This window comes from Trichoderma breve, chromosome 1 (genome assembly GCF_028502605.1).
Source record: "Trichoderma breve strain T069 chromosome 1, whole genome shotgun sequence".
NCBI lineage: Eukaryota > Fungi > Ascomycota > Sordariomycetes > Hypocreales > Hypocreaceae > Trichoderma > Trichoderma breve.
The window spans coordinates 4,230,520-4,246,351 of record NC_079232.1 but is presented as its reverse complement, the minus strand read 5'-3'; the positions used below and the strand labels follow the sequence as shown (position 1 = coordinate 4,246,351).

Genomic DNA, 15,832 nt, shown 5'->3' with positions numbered 1-15,832 from the left:
CGGGTGAATATATATATCATCGTACATGGGGCTATCATCATGAGTATTTCATCGTCGGGGTACTTTCGACGGCACGCTCTTGGTAGTATTGATCGTTGAGATACTTTGTATAAGATGACGCCACAATTGACGGGCTGCTTGGTTGTTGGATCTGTTAAATCCTTTATTATATATATTAATTCTATACTAGCTATACTTACTAATTAACTTAAAAAGTATATATATATATATATTATATATTCCTCACTATCTTATTAAATAGCTGCTGCTGTTGGAGCTTAACCAACGTCTTCTCTAATTACAACATCATAACACCGCCAACAAGGGCAGCAACACCAGCCAGCAGACCGTTCTGTGCGTTTACAATGCCTGCAGCATTAGTACTATTAGGCGCAGCAACAGTAGAAGAATTGCTGGTACCAGTGCTCACAGCAGCGGTCGTCTGCCTAGCAAGAGTCGTAGACCCGCCGCTCGAAGAAGCAGCAGTAGAAGCAGGGCCCGAAGAAGCACTCGTAGACGTATTAGCACCCGAAGAAGCAGCAGTCGTCTGCGAAGTCTCGGAAGCACTAGTGTTACTGTTGGTGGGAGCGGCGGCGGCTGAACTATCCGTGGCCGAGGCGCCAGGGGCGGCCTGGAGCTTCTCGAGACCGGCGGTGATGGTCACGGGGAGCTGGAAGGATAGGAAATCTGATGCAGTGCCGACGCTGGTAACGCTGGTGATGCTGCCGGTGGAGTCCGTCGCGGACATCGACATGGTGCATGAAGCGACGTCTGCCGCGCTGGAGAGCTTGCAGTGGCCACCCTCGGTACTATTGGGGAAACATTAGCTTATATATTTTTTTTTTTTTATTTCGAATGGCGTTTGTATGCTCATATGATGGGAGTAGTAGTTGCTCAACGGTTGGATCGATAATGAACGTGCCGCCGATGCCATGAGATCATACTATAAACATTGAGGCAGAGAGTGTCACTTACTAATGGCCGCCCTCGGCATCACCGTAAGTATTCGTGTAAATCCATGTAGTAGGACCTTGAGTAATAGTCCGGCTAGATTCGAAGCCACACTTATCAGCGGCTACTCCAGGCGCACATCCATAAGCGTAAGTCGTAGCCGCGCTATCGACACCAATAACAGAACCGACGAGCTTCTGGGGATCGGTAGCCGGCAGTAGCAGAGAGACGGTAGTAGATTGAGCAGCCATGGCGGCGCCGGAAAGAGCGAGAAGGGCGAGCGAACGAGCCATTGTTGACGTGTTGATAAGAACGAACGAGGTAGTGGTAAACTGCACGCTTAACCTTGTATCTTATATACAGGTAGGTAATAAGCTTAAATGTTGGTTGCCGGGACAGTTGTGTAACTATGTGTTGGTAGTTGGATCTTGCAAAAGAAAAAAAAAAAACGAATGGCTGTTGCAATTCAAAATTAAAGCAATGATCGTCGAGAGAAATGAGTGGGATCGCGATAGTCAAGTGAGAAAAAGGGAAAACTCAAGCGGCCAACGACTCGAGTTTTAAAGGATTCAAAAAAGGCTCTCGTTGCCAAGTCTTCACTATTCGTCTCCTTTTCCGCTTCAAGGTAGCGTTGCATATGCTAGTCTCGGCCATTGACTTTACAAGTTAGGTCATGGGGAAAATGGCAGAAGGATCACCGGAAAATTAGTCATGCTGCCTGATTGGAATATCACGATACATCTACATGGCGCAACGCTTGGCATATCGATCGTTGGGATACTTGACTAAACCTGTTAGATGACTCCGCAGTTGACGGGCTGCTTGGTTATTGGATCTGTCAGATCCTTTATTGTGTATATCAATTCCATGCTGGCTACTAATCAACTCAATAAGCATACATACGTGTATCGTGTATTCCTCGCCATCCTGTCAAATGGCTGCTGCTGTTGTAGCTCAACCAACTTCTTCCCCAATCAATTACAACATCATGACACCGCCAACAAGGGCAGCAACACCAGCCAGCACACCGTTCTGGGCGTTTACAATGCCTGCAGCATTGGTGCTTGAGGGACCGGCCGTAGAAGAAGCGGTACGAGTGCTGTTACCAGTGCTTGCAGCGGATGTCTGCCTGGCGAGAGTCGTAGATGTAGAGCCTGTAGGAGCAGCCTGGGAGGCGCCGGTGTTGGTAGGGGCAGGGGTTGAGCTATCGGTGGCCGAGGCGCCGGGAGTGGCCTTGAGCTTTTCGAGACCGGCGGTGATGGTGACAGGAAGCTGGAAAGTGAGGAAGGCCTCAACTCCACTGCTGCCGGTAGCAGAGATGCTGCCGCCCGTCACTTGGGCGAAAGCCATGCTGCATGAAGCGGCGTCCTTGGCAGTGTTGAGAACGCAGGTACCACCCTCGGAACTATATCAGAAGCGTAAGTGTGTCTCCTTAAGTATGTCCATTTGAAAGAGAGGTTTATGCTCGTCTCGCGTGTGAGCCTGGCTATTGAAAGGATTCCAGGTTTCGGTTCAAGGTAACCAAGCCCACCATACTCAAAAACATCGCTGGAGTTAAGCCAGAATATCACTCACACTGAGTTGCCTTCAGCAGAGTAAGACATAGAAAAGGCCCAGGTGGATGGACCCTGAGTAACAGTCTCGCTGCTGGGAAAACCGCAATCGTCTTCAGAAGTTCCAGGAGCACATCCGTAGGCATAGGTCGTAGCCGTGCTGTCAACACCAATGACTGAGCCGACCAAGGGTTGAGGGTCGGCAAAGGGCAGCAGAAGAGACACGGTGGTGGTCTGGGCAGCCATGGCAGCGCCAGCAAAGGCGAGGAGAGCGAGTGAACGAGCCATTATTGATGTTGATGTTGATGTTGATCTTGATGGATGAACGAATGTGCTGGCAGAGTAGTCAAGTCTGGTCTTGTAAGTTGACAAGTCCAAAGATTGATATTGATTGCCGTTGGTTTGTGAAAACGAGTGAATGGTTGGTTGACGTAACGATCGAATGAGTGAATCGTAGAACCAAGAAGAAGAAGAAACAGTCCAGCGGTTTTAAACCGGCCACCACGCGATCTTTATTTAGCAGCTTTCAAGCTCATTTTGGCCTCTAACGGTCCAGACTACTCCCGTATTGTCCCCTTTTTTTCCTTCTTCAAGGTAGCGCTGCACACATGCTAGTCTCGGCGATTGACTTTACAAGTTAGATCGTGGCAAAAGACCCGGACTGTCGGATTGTCAGAACATTAGTCATGCTTCCCGATTTGATTCTCACGATATTTAGCGCACAGAGCAGTCATTTGCGTCTTGGGCATCATTACTTGAGCATTAGGAGAGCACTTGAGATGTCGAGTGGTGCTGGAAAAATTAGGCTGCCTATGACTTTCTCTTGGCTGCATCACATCGTCAAGCCCAGTAGTGTGTCGTGATGTTAGGACCGCAATGCTTCGGTCCCTGTTCCGACTTTGTAAGAGGATCCAGAGCCAACAAGGTTTGCATGGATGATGAATTTTTGCCCTTTGCAGCCCCTGGCTAACCGATTGGTCTGGCGGGAGGCGGCATTAGAGTGATCCAATTTTCTTTCTAAATGGAAATTCTTGCCATGACAGGGCGCAGTTGGTTTCGGAGGTGGAGAGACGAGTCTAGAGCTGCTCGGCGAATTAATAAGAGCGAAATGCAACCTTGACACGGCACCTGTTGCTTGCACGTTGGGTCATGTCAAATCCTTTGCCGTGTACGAGTATACGAGTAATACTCCTAGTAGAAATCAAGTAAGCATATTATGCGGCCTGTGTATCCCCAGAAGCCAGCAGAGCTGTGTAATCCTCACCATCCCGCCAATGGCTGCTGCTCTCGGGGCTCAAACAGGCGATCTGTGCCACCTGGATTTAACCGCTAGCTGCTTTGTTCGGGCTGCACATTCAAAGTCTCTGCACTTCGCTTATTTTAGCGGCAAACATGAGACTGGCTGTGTAACCTTGTTTGAATGACGCCTGTTTGAGATGCTGTGCAGAATCTTGAGATCGATGAGATGGCGATGCAACACTCAAATTTGCCTGTGTACTCGTACAGTAAACTAGATTCACTCAAGATAAGGTGAGCCGTTGTTCCCTGCCTCCTCACGTGTCTCTACTAGACTAGGCTCTTTACATGACGAGATCGGCACAAACATTCATTTGGGAGTCACGAACCCAACGGAGAGTCCCGTGCCTGCCCGCCGATCTTTCTCTTTTGAGACGCACATATGGACAACGCTATAAATGCAATTCACCTCCAAGGTACCGCCGCGCGTAGATATGCGCCTGAGCTTGCCCGAGGATATGCTCATCGGTACCCACGCAGATAGGGAGATATACGTACGGAGTACACTAAGCGGAAATGCCCGCTTCATAATATGCACCTATCCGGCAGCGCTCGCCTCTTGGCAGCCACGCGCCGGCATCAAACCTTCTCAGACGTTGTCTTGGCAAAGCCTTGGCGGCCCATTGGTTTGACTCGCAAGGTCGCAGAAAAAGAGGAAGGAAGTTGGGAAGAAATGCGTGGCCGCTTTTGCGGCAGCGTGCCAAGCCGGTCGTGATTTCCCTCCCTTGCTCTACGCCGGGTGTTTGCGCCTGCCTTGTGGATTTACCGTGTGTTGGTGCCGCACAATTTTCTATTGTGCTGCTTTTACAAAGTACAGCCACTTTTCGTATCTGCGTGTGACAGTCACAGGCCCCTCATGTTCCCTCTTTATTTCTCTCTATTAATGAGACTCCAACAAAATACTTCCACTACTACGTGAGCACACGAATACTCTTATAATGATTATATGACCTGTAATGTACATAGATTAATTCTCATCTCATCTCTCATCTCATCCATGTGCTTATACCAACTGATGCTCCACAGGTTACCACCTACAAATCGACGTTCGTCATGGGCAAAGAAAAAAAAAAGGAGCCCGGCAGTGCCAAGACCTCATGGAGAAAAACCCCCTTCGTAGCGGCACTGGCTCTAAACCCAATTGGCCACATGCCTTGCGACTTTGCTGCAAAGGAGACAGAGTTCCAACTCTTGGCATCGTGGGACCAAAATCGCTAGTATTTGACCCTTGATGCTTCTGCTTTCCATGGGCCGCTCTCGGGCTTCTTCTGGTCTCTGGCCGGACCTCTGCCGTTCCGTCTTTTCATCTTCCATCTCGGCCGTCCTCCATCCTCCATGCATCTGCCCGTGCATCTTGTTCGCCCAAACCAGTGGTGACAGGACGCCCTGACGATTCCATAACTGCTGTCAGTCAAAGCCTTGCGTCAAACGGCCAACCTGCGGCAATCTACTAGTCTACTGTCCAGTCGAAATTTGACAATCGGCACCCGAAAAACGACTCTCGGAACTTTGACGCTCGCGGAATCGCTCATCTCTCAAGCCTCGCAGTTGCGCTCGCTTGGTTTGGCTTCGCGACAACCTCCTCTACCTTTCCCAGCAGTGCCGCTACGAAACCACATCAATCGAGAAAGCGACGACTCGACATGGCCAGATTTAATCCAAAACCTTGGTCGGCATTGGTTGCCTTGCTCGCGCTGGTCGCTCCATGTGCTGCCGATGACGAGGCAGATGGTGAGCCTCACAGATTGGCCTCGACCCCAACAGTGACGGCGGCTCCCATCTATCTGCCCTACTATGACGAGCGCGCGTGGTCGCTGGTCCGAGGGAGCATCATTTCAACGGTATGCCGGGTCCACAGCCTTTGGTTCTTTTGCCTACATTCTCCACTCTCTCATTTGAGATATACGAGTACCTCCCAGCAGGATTAACACAGCCTCAAGGATCCATCCGCCAGCAGAACAACGTATACCATTTTCTGCCCGACGCAAACGCCCCTCGCATGCGACCTTTCTCTCGAATTCCCCTTCGTCATCGTGGAGGGGCCCGGTACGCTCGAGTTCCACGGAACAGTGACTTCGACATAGTGAGCAGTGTAACTTGGTGTAGGTGTGGAAGAGATAAGCTAACGTTGCGTCAAAAGTATTGCCGACGTGGAGTGCGACTTGAAGGGCACAACGGCCGCAACGTGCTCGGGTTACTCGAGCTATAGATCTGGTTACACAAACGCATATCATACTGGACCAACGCAGGTTTCATGGACGTCCACCTTTACTGGATCAGAGGTGCAGTGGGGTACCTTGACGATGGCCGAACCCCCAGGGACAACCGACGATGACTTTGACCCTGCCGGAACCATGACCACGCCCTCGGCTCCCTCTGGGATGATGTACGAACCGTCGCCGACGTCGCTAGGATCGAATTTGCGCGTTTCCGGATCGCGGTCGCTTTATGGGCTCATGGCAGGCATTGCAGCCGTATACCTGACTTTATAGTAATGTCGGTGCGATACGAGCTCTCATTATCGAATAAGCATGGAGACAAACGAAGGCGAGGGACGAAATGGCTGGTCAAAAGTGACCAAGCCTTGGGAGTGTGCTCTGTCAAGTTTTTACACCCTGTTTCCCGGAGGCGTTATGATTGCGTTATACCCTCTCTGCGATTTGATTTTTTAGCGAAGCATATGGAGGAGTTTGTAATTTCATGGGAATTCAAAGCGTGGAGTTTTGGGATTGAATTTGTCAAAATGTTTTGTTTTTCCGGGCTACGACGGGGCACTTGTACGGTAGCCTATGGATTATCGAGGGATAAAATTTGGTAAACGGATAGCCAAGTCAATCAGGCATCGACTTTTCATGTGTCTTGTTCCGTTTTGTGGCGACGTTTGTGTTGAGGGCTATGCTCGTGCGGATTCTCCATCGTGACGCTTTATTATACCAACAGCTGTTTGACTACTAAGGTAGGCACTTGTCCCATCTGGTCATTGTCACAAATTACGGTTTATTCAGACACCCTTCATGATGCTAAATAAGTCACGATGCAGGTGAAGCTCGAATGCTCAAGCCGCCAAAATCACCACACATGTCAGCCCGATCCACCCCGGCTGTTTCAACCCCCGTGTTTCATGAGCACGAAGCGCTGTCAGCCAATCCAGCTCTTCTGGGGAGATGCCCAGCTAGACACAGCCTTTTTTCTGCTGCTTCTTTTCGTCTGTCAACCATTCAATGCCTATCGCTATAACTTATCCCTAATGACCAGCTGGAGAACTGGAGATGTTTTTTTTTTTTTTGCCGCGCGGGCAACATGAAACGCGGCCCCCCATGAATCATTTTCTCTTTTCCCTACAAACAAAACATATGCCAGGCTCTTCGTCTTTTCCTCGCCACCAGCACCAACGAAACCCCTGCAGCCGCGCCTAAATCCAAAATGCAGCCCAGCTCCAGTTCTCTTCTTAGCCAAATATCCCGCGGGGGATGAGCGTTTCGCCTTCCAAAATCCCGCCCTATTCGGACCTATAAACCGGCACAATTAGGCTAGATGGGCGGCCCCCCAGACCAAATCAAGCGCTGGACTCTGCATGTTTCATTGATTGGCGTGAGATGCACCGAAGACAAGATGCACGATCTGGTTTGTGGGCTTCCTTGTTTGGAAGAGGCTGCATTGGACGAAACAATATGCAAGGGAAGGGAAGGGTGCTAGCTATTGTTACGTGGGACTTGCTATTTATTTTTCACTTTGAAGTTAATACGAGCTTGGTGCTTATTTATTTATTCGTTCAAGCTGCCTTCTGTTTCTGTTCCCCGGTTTTATTTCTATCTTGTTCAAAGGAGTCTTGAGCTCTCTCTTTTTGTTCACTTTCTTTTCTTTCTGTTCGCCAGGTCAGGGGATTGTCGCCCTTTTGTCGCCTTTATTATCTCTCTTTTCTTCTTGCTTGGATCTTGCTGCGCTTGATTCTTTATTTTCTGGCCTTTTCCATTATTCAAGTGGCGACAATTGCATATTGACTGCCCTCCTTTGTCGGTATCTGACGTGCCTGACCCCATCCTATCGATTCTCATTCGACCTTTTTGCCGCTGGACGCATCTGGTCGCTCGTTTTTTCCCAACCCTTTCTTTTTGGGCTTTTCTGTCTTCCAGGTCGGAGATAGATTGATTCTGCATTTCATTATTCTATTGGTATCGAAATATCCTTGAGGCCGAGCTTTGAATCGATCTACTGGTGGTGGATATCCAATAGATCGACTGGCTATAGATTGGCCTGACAGAAATAAAACGACAACATGAAGTTCATAACCAGCGTCCATGCTGCGGCAGTAACCTCAGCCATCACAGCTCCCAACTCGTTAGATGTCAAGAGTCTATGTGAGTGCAATTAAGATCCAATCGAAGACGAGGCAACTAACACCAGCTACCAAACAGCATCTGTACGAAATGTCGCTGCCACTCTTGCATACGATGCCATGTCCTACTATAAGGGCAATCTCTCGGCCCCAGACTCGGTCGCCATGGGAGATCTCCAGGATCCGTATTACTGGTGGACGGCCGGCGCACTCTGGGGGGCCATGCTCGACTACTATCACTTCACAGGGGACTCGACTTACAACGATGTCGTGATACAGGCCCTACTGGCACCTACGAACCTCGGAATCCAGAAGGCGTACATGCCGGCAGAACACGAATTCGAAGAGGGAAACGACGACCTCTTCTTCTGGGGCTCAGCTGCCATCGCCGCCGCGGAGAGAAACTTTCCGCAGCCAAACACAACTCTGCCCTCGTGGCTGGACTTGGGAGCTAATGTCTTCAACCAGCTCACGAGCCGATGGACCACGCAGGACTGCGGCGGCGGTCTCCTGTGGCAGATTTACGCATCCAATCCGAACGGCTTGACGTACAAGAACTCCGTCAGCAACGGTGGCCTTTTTCAAATAGCCGCGAGGATGGCACGCGCCACGGGCAACGACACGTATCTCGAGTGGGCAGAGAAGGTCTGGGATTGGTCTATGGATATTGGTTTCATCGATCCCGAATCGTATCATGTTTACGATGGCGCTGGTATCGATACCAACTGCACCAAGACGAACCCGGCATCCTTCACTTACACCAGCGGCATCTACCTTTACGGCGCGGCGGTCATGGCGAACTACACCAAGAAGCCCGAGTGGAAGCAGCGCACCGAGAAACTGCTGGACGGCGCTGGCTGGTTCTTCACTCCGCCCAACAGCACCGCCAAGATCATGTACGAGGGCGCCTGCGAAACCGTCGAACGCTGCGACGCCGACATGACGACCTTCAAGGGCTATCTGGCACGCTTCATGTGGCAGTCAACGCAAATGGTTCCCTCCCTCCGTGACAAAGTTGAGAGCCTTCTCACTATCAGCGCTCAAGCCGCCGTGAAAACTTGCACGGGAACCGAGACTGGCCGTGCCTGTGGCCAGAAGTGGTACGTGGGCGAATTCGACGGCTTGACCAACTTGGGGTCAGAGATGTGCGCGCTCGAGACCGTTCAGGGGCTGCTGATCGATGGGGCTGCGCCGCCGTTGGAGGCAAAGGATATCAAGACTGTGCGGGATACGAATTGGCCTCCCCAGGAGAGTTATACGCCTACACCCTCGCAGGCGCCGACGACAAAGCGAGGCATTGCGGGAGATGCGAAGCCCACCGAGAACTCTGCCAGTTCGAGACTGAATTTCGAGTCAAAGCCGTTGGCTGTGGTTGGTTTTGGAATACTGTTAGCCACTTGGGGTTTGGCTTGAGAACATCTCATTTCCTCGCATTGTTTTCCTTGTTTTGTATATGTATATAGTGTAAAGATCAGCCGGCTCTGTATATATCGTGCTGGCAGTATGTGGCTCTAGAACATGAACTGAATCGGCATCCCTGTTTTATATGGATAGATATAAACGCTCTATTTAATGTCATTGACGTCCTCTTTTATTCTTTTCTATTTTCCAACATGGTATCCATCTAGGTAAATCGCTGTTCCCCCCTTTTTACAATCAACACCATTTTTCATCATCTCATCTCTCACGCACTTCCTCTTACTTCCGCCAATGTCTTCTTCAGCGCCTCCAAAAGTCTTGTCACTTCTTCCTCCGTACCAATAGTGATCCTCAGGCAACCATTACATCCGTGCTCCTTACCCCTAAATCGCACAACCACGCCCTTAGTCTCAGCAAGCTTCTCATACACAGCCAATGCAACGGCATTATCCGGCTGACCCTCCGCATTAAGCATCTCATACAACAAAAAATTGCTTTCCGTACCACCGCGAAGCCTGCCGACACCGGGAATCGAAGGCAGCTCCTTGATGATTCTGTCGCGCTGGGCGAGGATCTTGGCGCGGTTGCCGTGCATGACGGCGAGGCCCTCTGTGCTGACGGCGGAGGCGGCGAGGGCGCTGGTCGGGCTAGAGATGTTGTAAGGCGCCTTGAGGCTGTTGAGGAGAGAAGCAATGGGGGCCGGGGCGAAGGCGGCGCCGAGACGGATGCCGGCCATGCCGAAGGCTTTGGAGAGGGTTTGCATGACGACGAGGTTGGGGTACTCGGTGACGAGCTCGGCGAGAGAGGCATCTTCGGGGGCGAAATCGATGTATGCCTCGTCAAGGACGATGACGCCGTTCCATGATGGGTGGTTGAGCAGAGCGACGACATCGTCCTTGGCTAGGAGAGAGCCAGTAGGGTTACCGGGCGAGCAGAGATAAAGCAGCTTGATGGACGAGTCGGACGACAAAGCAGCAGAAATGGCGGGAACATCGAGGCCAAAAGTAGGCGCAGGAAGAAGCGGCACCTTGACGATAGCAACGTCATTGACCTGTGCTGAGACGGCGTACATGCCATATGTAGGAGGGCAAGTCAAGATGCGATCCTTGCCCGGGACGCAGAAGCACCGCAGCAGCGCATCGATGGCCTCGTCGCTTCCAACGCCGACAAAGAGGTTCTCAGCAGTCAGCGTCTTGTCCGTGTGCGCGTGAGTGTTGCGCAGCTTGCATAGCAGCTGCTTCAGATCGACCTGGTGAGGATCCGGGTAGCGGTGCAGGCCGAGGGGGTCGATTCCGAGGCCATTTTTGCTTTTCGAGGCGACGGACACGGCGGAGGAGGAGAGGGAGGGGCCGTATGCGTTTTCGTTTGCGTCAAGGAGGATATTTGTGCCGTCGTCTTTGTAGTCGCTGTTTATTATGTGTGTTAGTTTATATTCTAGGTGAGACAAAGACATATGGGGAGACAAACTCTCGAGCGCAGCGGTAGGGCTGGAGTGCGAGGATATTGGGGCGAGCGCAAGTCTCGAGGTTGAAGGGAGACATTTTTGGCGGGGGGGAATTGGGCCTCTGGAGAGGTACCAATTGACGAAGTTGAGGCTGTTGATGTGGTATAAAGAGAAGAAGAGGGGATATAAGAAGGGGGAAAGAAGAGGCAAAAGGGTATTTGAGACTTGCGCTGAATGCGTCCAAGTCGGAAGAAGTTCGAGTCAAGTTCAAGTTATGAATCAGATGGTGATAACGATAAGCCCCGAGGCCGGAGGTTGATTTTTGGCGGCGGGTTTTGGTGGGGCGATCGGGTTTGGGCTCCGGAGATGCGGCGGGCAAGTTATGTTGATTGTGGCATTAAATGAGTTATAAGATTGAGTTGAGGAATAATAAACGATGAATTGCATTAGACAAAAAAGAACTATATTCTATCTCAAATATTTCCCTTCTAAAAACCCACAAACCCAAAACCTGGTATCGCTTTCGTTGAATCATCCATATTAACCATAAAGAAAAAGGAAGCCTGCAGACATGTAGACAGCGCCCTTCACAGGTGATAGCCAAACAAGTACCAGCATCTCTTCCTCATAAACAGCTGGTGAGTCACAATCTTCCAAAGAGTCATTGCGCATGCCAGTCCACCCGCCAGCAGCGGAATCAACTGCCCAACAGACTTAATCTCTTTAACGCCAACCTCAGTGATGCCGTTTCTCTCAATCAAGTGCTCAACCAAGTAAATAGACGTGCCGATCAAGGCCATGGACAGAATCAGCAGTACAAGCTCCACCTTTGGCCGCGCCCTTTCCTTTGTCGCAAATGCGTCTCGAATGCCGCCCCTGAATCTCCTCATTGTCGCAAAGACGCTGAAGATGAGCGAAAAGACGCATATGATGACTCCCAGCACGGAAAACACCTTGCCCGCGGTGCGGAATGGTCCGTGAAGGCTGACGTCTCCGAAGAAGGCAATGTCGGGACATCCCTCCACTGTCATGTCGTCTATCCCGTTGAACCAGAACCAGCAGCCGTACGAAGAGACGGCCGTGTAAAAGATGATGCGAAAGATGCCTGAAAAGTGGCTAAAGTGACCAACACCATCGCCCGTTAGACTGGAGAGTGAGCCGAACAGCAGGTATTGAGTGATGACGGCGCCAATGACGGGGTCGCCGGGCTCAGATTGTGTGCAGAGGCCCAGGAAGATGGACCACTGGATGATGAGGTTGGCGATACGGTACGTACTCTCCGTCTTGGGGTCGAAGAGAGTCGCAAGCAGTGTGGCGACCCATTGCGCGTAGAGACCGGCACGGACGCCGACTCCGTAGAGATCTGAGTTGCCGTCCGGGCAATAGCTTGGTGCGTCGACCATGATGATGATTTATATGAAGCTGTTTTGATTTGATTATGACGGACGGAGATGAAGCGACAACTGCCAGGGGAGTAGAATGAGAGGGCCGAGCTGAGGGGGTGAGGTGAGTCCAGCAGAAGCCGGTAAAAGAGCCCGCCGATTTCTTCACTTATACCAACATGCAATACTCCGTAGACTCGAGGGGTTCGTGACACAAACGCAATCTCTCACGCTCGCACAGAGGGTTATAAAAAGAATTTAGTCGCCGCCAAGCATCTGTCGATTCCCGTGAGCAACAGAACTCGGTCCTCGATTAAGTTATGGGCCCCAGCCGCTAGATATGTGATTAACGCAGATCAAAACCATTGATTTTCTAGCCCCCTCTCGCAACGAGGTGGCAGTGCTCATCTAAAAGCTCAAGCAAAACAACGTCAACGACAGCCTTGCTCTGGCGATATCCGCCTCACTTCACTAGACTATATCGATCGTCATGTGGTGTGTGGGGGAGAGACAAGACGACTTGTGGTGTCTCTTCCTTGCTTTTTCAGCCTCACAACTCAAAAACTACTGCGAGCTCCCTCTTCTTGAGACATTGGGCACAGACACAGACCAGGGGCGCTGGCCCGAACCGCCCTCCGCCACAACATCGTTCCACATCTTGAGCCAATCAAGATTATCGTGTGAGAGCGAGGCAGACACTTTACTGACAGGGGTAGCGGGCCAGCGATGCGCTAGCAAGTATAGCTGTTCTTGGTGTTTCCCCGTTATACGATCGCTGTGCCTCTTTTCGTCCTGTGTCTTGCTTGGTTATGGCTATTTCCCGCATGTGATGCTTGCTAGCTCGAGCGGCTGAAGGAAGGGATGGGGAGGGGCGAGAAAGAACATAGTTGGGAGACTGAGGCTGAGGAGACAGGCAACCAGCATCTGAGTGTAACTCCCGACTGGGATTTGCAGCATGTGTGGAGAGGGAGCCTGGCTGTGTGGCTGTGGTGCATCTGGCGATGGTGGTTGGGTTGCATGGTAGATACAGGTAGATAACATGGCATGGGGGGCTTATATCCTTTCACAGCTTTATTACACAAAGCTGTTGTTGACTTTTTCAACAACACAACACAACTCTGTAGCCTAGCCTTTCCGCAATTCAACCCAACTCAACTCAACAACAGGGTAAAACGTACAAACCACCGGAGCCATGAACTCCACCGAGATCCTCCAATGCCCCGTCAATGGCGACTCCGACCTCTACGGCCTCGGCATCCGCATCGGCATCTACATCCAAATGATGACCGTCCAGCTCTCCGGCCTCGCCAGCGCAATCTTCAAGACCGAGGACACCCTCGGCCAGGGCACAATCATCCTCGTCCTCGCCACGGGCATCGTCCTCATCCGCGAGCTGCGGGACAAGACCGTCGAGGCCGTCGAGGTCTTCCCCATCCTCACCCTGCTGCTCGCCCAGGTCGGCGTCTGCCGCGTTCCTTACTGGAAGGGCCAGACCACGGCGCTCATCTACACGTTCGAGGTCGGCGGTTTGATTGCGCTGTTTGCGTGGTTTTGGTGGCATGGCATGGATACGCTGCCGCGTGCGTGTCATGACGACAAGGCTTTTTTCTTTGCAAAGGTTAGCATTTGGCACTGGTTCCGCACTCTTAACAAGGTCGGCTCCGTGTTTGCCATTATCGGCGGTGTCGTATCAGTCATATTCTATCTCGCAGGTTAGTCCTTACAATTCTCCAAATGGAAGACTCTCCAGACACTAATACCTTTTGCATATAGCTATTATTCTCTTCACTTTTGTCCGCGCCGCCAATTTTGTGCAGAGATTCCGCGGCGAAGGAGGCGGAAGATCCAAGGAGGAGGAAAACCCCATGGGCTTCGGGCCAATCGACTTCCTCGTCAACATTGGCGCCATCGTCTATGTGGAAATGGCCCTCAAGTGGAACAACATCTCAGGTGTCCACAGCCTCGTCGCTCCGGGCCAGTTCATGCCATTTTTCATCGCACTCGCGCAGCTGCTGAGCGTATTCTATGGTGTTGGCAAGGGGCTGATGTCCTTGGCTGCGGATGAGGATGGTGAGTCGGATTCTGAATTTGGTAAGGCTTCTTGATTCAATTGAGCTGTAGAGGTTTACTAATACTTTTGATAGAGGATGAAGATCTGCCTTGTCCCCACGAAGAAAAGGGATGGTCTTGGTCTTACAAGAAGCAAGACTCTCTGCCTCTGGTGGTTGTTCCCTCTACTACAAAGTGAGTGGGCGGACAACGCGCAAGATGAAACTGGACACGGCACTATAAAGTGCTAAATTTATGATCACGTTATACCCCGTTTGTGTTTTTTTAATGGTATGAACTTATAATGGGCAGGTTTGGATATATAGTTAGAAATTGGGTAGGATAACGGTTACGTCGGAACGGTGTTTGGCAGCGGTATGCTGGATTATATACAATAGATACACTGATGGCAATATTTGCTTTTCTCTTTTTGATTACTCTTTACATAGCATCGAACAATGACTACTTCAATGTGCTTTTCACAAACGTGTTCTCCAGGTGGCCATGAGAAATATGCGACGTAGTTATAATAATTTATGGTTCGCACCTCCACCTACTTATATGAAGAGAGTTTAATAACTTTAATGAGAAACACTAGTGCTATCCAGCATCTCGTGTTTCAGATTCGAAGCCACATAATATTAGATGATAATGCCAGGAACAAGACAATAGAGAAAGAATAGAGCAATAGTAGCAGATGCTAGGAAAATATGATACTAGTAGCAGACAATAGGAAATGTAGTGATAATAGCAGAAAGTACCTTAGTAGTGATAGTACCTATGGAGTAGCAGAAACTTAAAGAGCTGGGTACTATATATGTACATGTAATTATGTACATGTATTAACCTGTAAATCAGCTGCTAGCTTAAAGCCACTTTGGGCCTTTGATAGTGGCGTGGGCGCATTTGTGTGTATCTCACAAATTTTTATGTTGGTGGTTGTTAATTTGGCACCCAACACCGATACATTTGAACCTACCCTCCCAGACTTGTTAGGTATTGCCCAACAAAGCCGAAATTAGCTGGGCACGAAGGTCGCAGCTCTGGCCGTGCAAAGCTTCTCCCTTTACACCGTGACCAAGTGACGATACTCAAGCGTCTCGAGATTTAGCTCCGTTGGCCTTCAGCTTCTAGTCGGGTGATTCCTAGGACTGATATCTAGGGAGCCTCCTCGTCGTCTAAAGAGATATATAAAGAGCTACTATGCTCCCCGAGTTGCTGCTTCTCTCCATAAACTACCACTATCCCTTACAAGCCAAGAATACCATCTTCTTCTCATTACTATACCAGCCTTGCCAAAGTCGAGTCATTTCTTCTTGATCCACCGACCGACCCCTACCATGGCATCTCACAAGTCTAGCGGACCTGACGCAAGTTGTGCCACTTGCAATGGAAGTGGTAC

The 15,832-nt window shown here is 50.5% G+C and overlaps 7 protein-coding genes across 7 annotated transcripts; 3 read left to right on the top strand and 4 right to left on the bottom strand.

The window, feature by feature from the left end:
- Window positions 1-298: 298 nt before the first annotated feature.
- Window positions 299-1,244, bottom strand: T069G_01273 (uncharacterized protein; the record flags this gene model as incomplete). Its single annotated transcript, XM_056168483.1, has 2 exons — window positions 299-809; window positions 976-1,244. 2 exons carry the CDS (start codon window positions 1,242-1,244, stop codon window positions 299-301), a joined length of 780 nt encoding a protein of 259 aa, XP_056033799.1.
- A 685-nt stretch (window positions 1,245-1,929) lies between these two features.
- T069G_01272 (uncharacterized protein) lies at window positions 1,930-2,792 on the bottom strand (the record flags this gene model as incomplete). The annotated part of the gene is made up of 2 exons (XM_056168482.1): window positions 1,930-2,356; window positions 2,527-2,792. 2 exons carry the CDS (start codon window positions 2,790-2,792, stop codon window positions 1,930-1,932), a joined length of 693 nt encoding a protein of 230 aa, XP_056033798.1.
- A 2,651-nt stretch (window positions 2,793-5,443) lies between these two features.
- Window positions 5,444-6,292, top strand: T069G_01271 (uncharacterized protein; the record flags this gene model as incomplete). Its single annotated transcript, XM_056168481.1, has 3 exons — window positions 5,444-5,641; window positions 5,741-5,883; window positions 5,941-6,292. The coding sequence occupies 3 exons, from the start codon at window positions 5,444-5,446 to the stop codon at window positions 6,290-6,292; spliced, it is 693 nt and encodes a 230-aa protein (XP_056033797.1).
- A 1,784-nt stretch (window positions 6,293-8,076) lies between these two features.
- T069G_01270 (glycosyl hydrolase family 76 domain-containing protein) lies at window positions 8,077-9,549 on the top strand (the record flags this gene model as incomplete). Its single annotated transcript, XM_056168480.1, has 2 exons — window positions 8,077-8,158; window positions 8,216-9,549. The coding sequence occupies 2 exons, from the start codon at window positions 8,077-8,079 to the stop codon at window positions 9,547-9,549; spliced, it is 1,416 nt and encodes a 471-aa protein (XP_056033796.1).
- Window positions 9,550-9,820: 271 nt separating this feature from the next.
- Window positions 9,821-11,096, bottom strand: T069G_01269 (aminotransferase class I and II domain-containing protein; the record flags this gene model as incomplete). Its single annotated transcript, XM_056168479.1, has 2 exons — window positions 9,821-10,961; window positions 11,023-11,096. The coding sequence occupies 2 exons, from the start codon at window positions 11,094-11,096 to the stop codon at window positions 9,821-9,823; spliced, it is 1,215 nt and encodes a 404-aa protein (XP_056033795.1).
- Window positions 11,097-11,586: 490 nt separating this feature from the next.
- On the bottom strand, window positions 11,587-12,402 carry T069G_01268 (uncharacterized protein; the record flags this gene model as incomplete). The annotated part of the gene is made up of 1 exon (XM_056168478.1): window positions 11,587-12,402. One exon carries the CDS (start codon window positions 12,400-12,402, stop codon window positions 11,587-11,589), a length of 816 nt encoding a protein of 271 aa, XP_056033794.1.
- Window positions 12,403-13,573: 1,171 nt separating this feature from the next.
- On the top strand, window positions 13,574-14,629 carry T069G_01267 (uncharacterized protein; the record flags this gene model as incomplete). Its single annotated transcript, XM_056168477.1, has 3 exons — window positions 13,574-14,093; window positions 14,155-14,472; window positions 14,526-14,629. The coding sequence occupies 3 exons, from the start codon at window positions 13,574-13,576 to the stop codon at window positions 14,627-14,629; spliced, it is 942 nt and encodes a 313-aa protein (XP_056033793.1).
- Window positions 14,630-15,832: the final 1,203 nt, after the last annotated feature.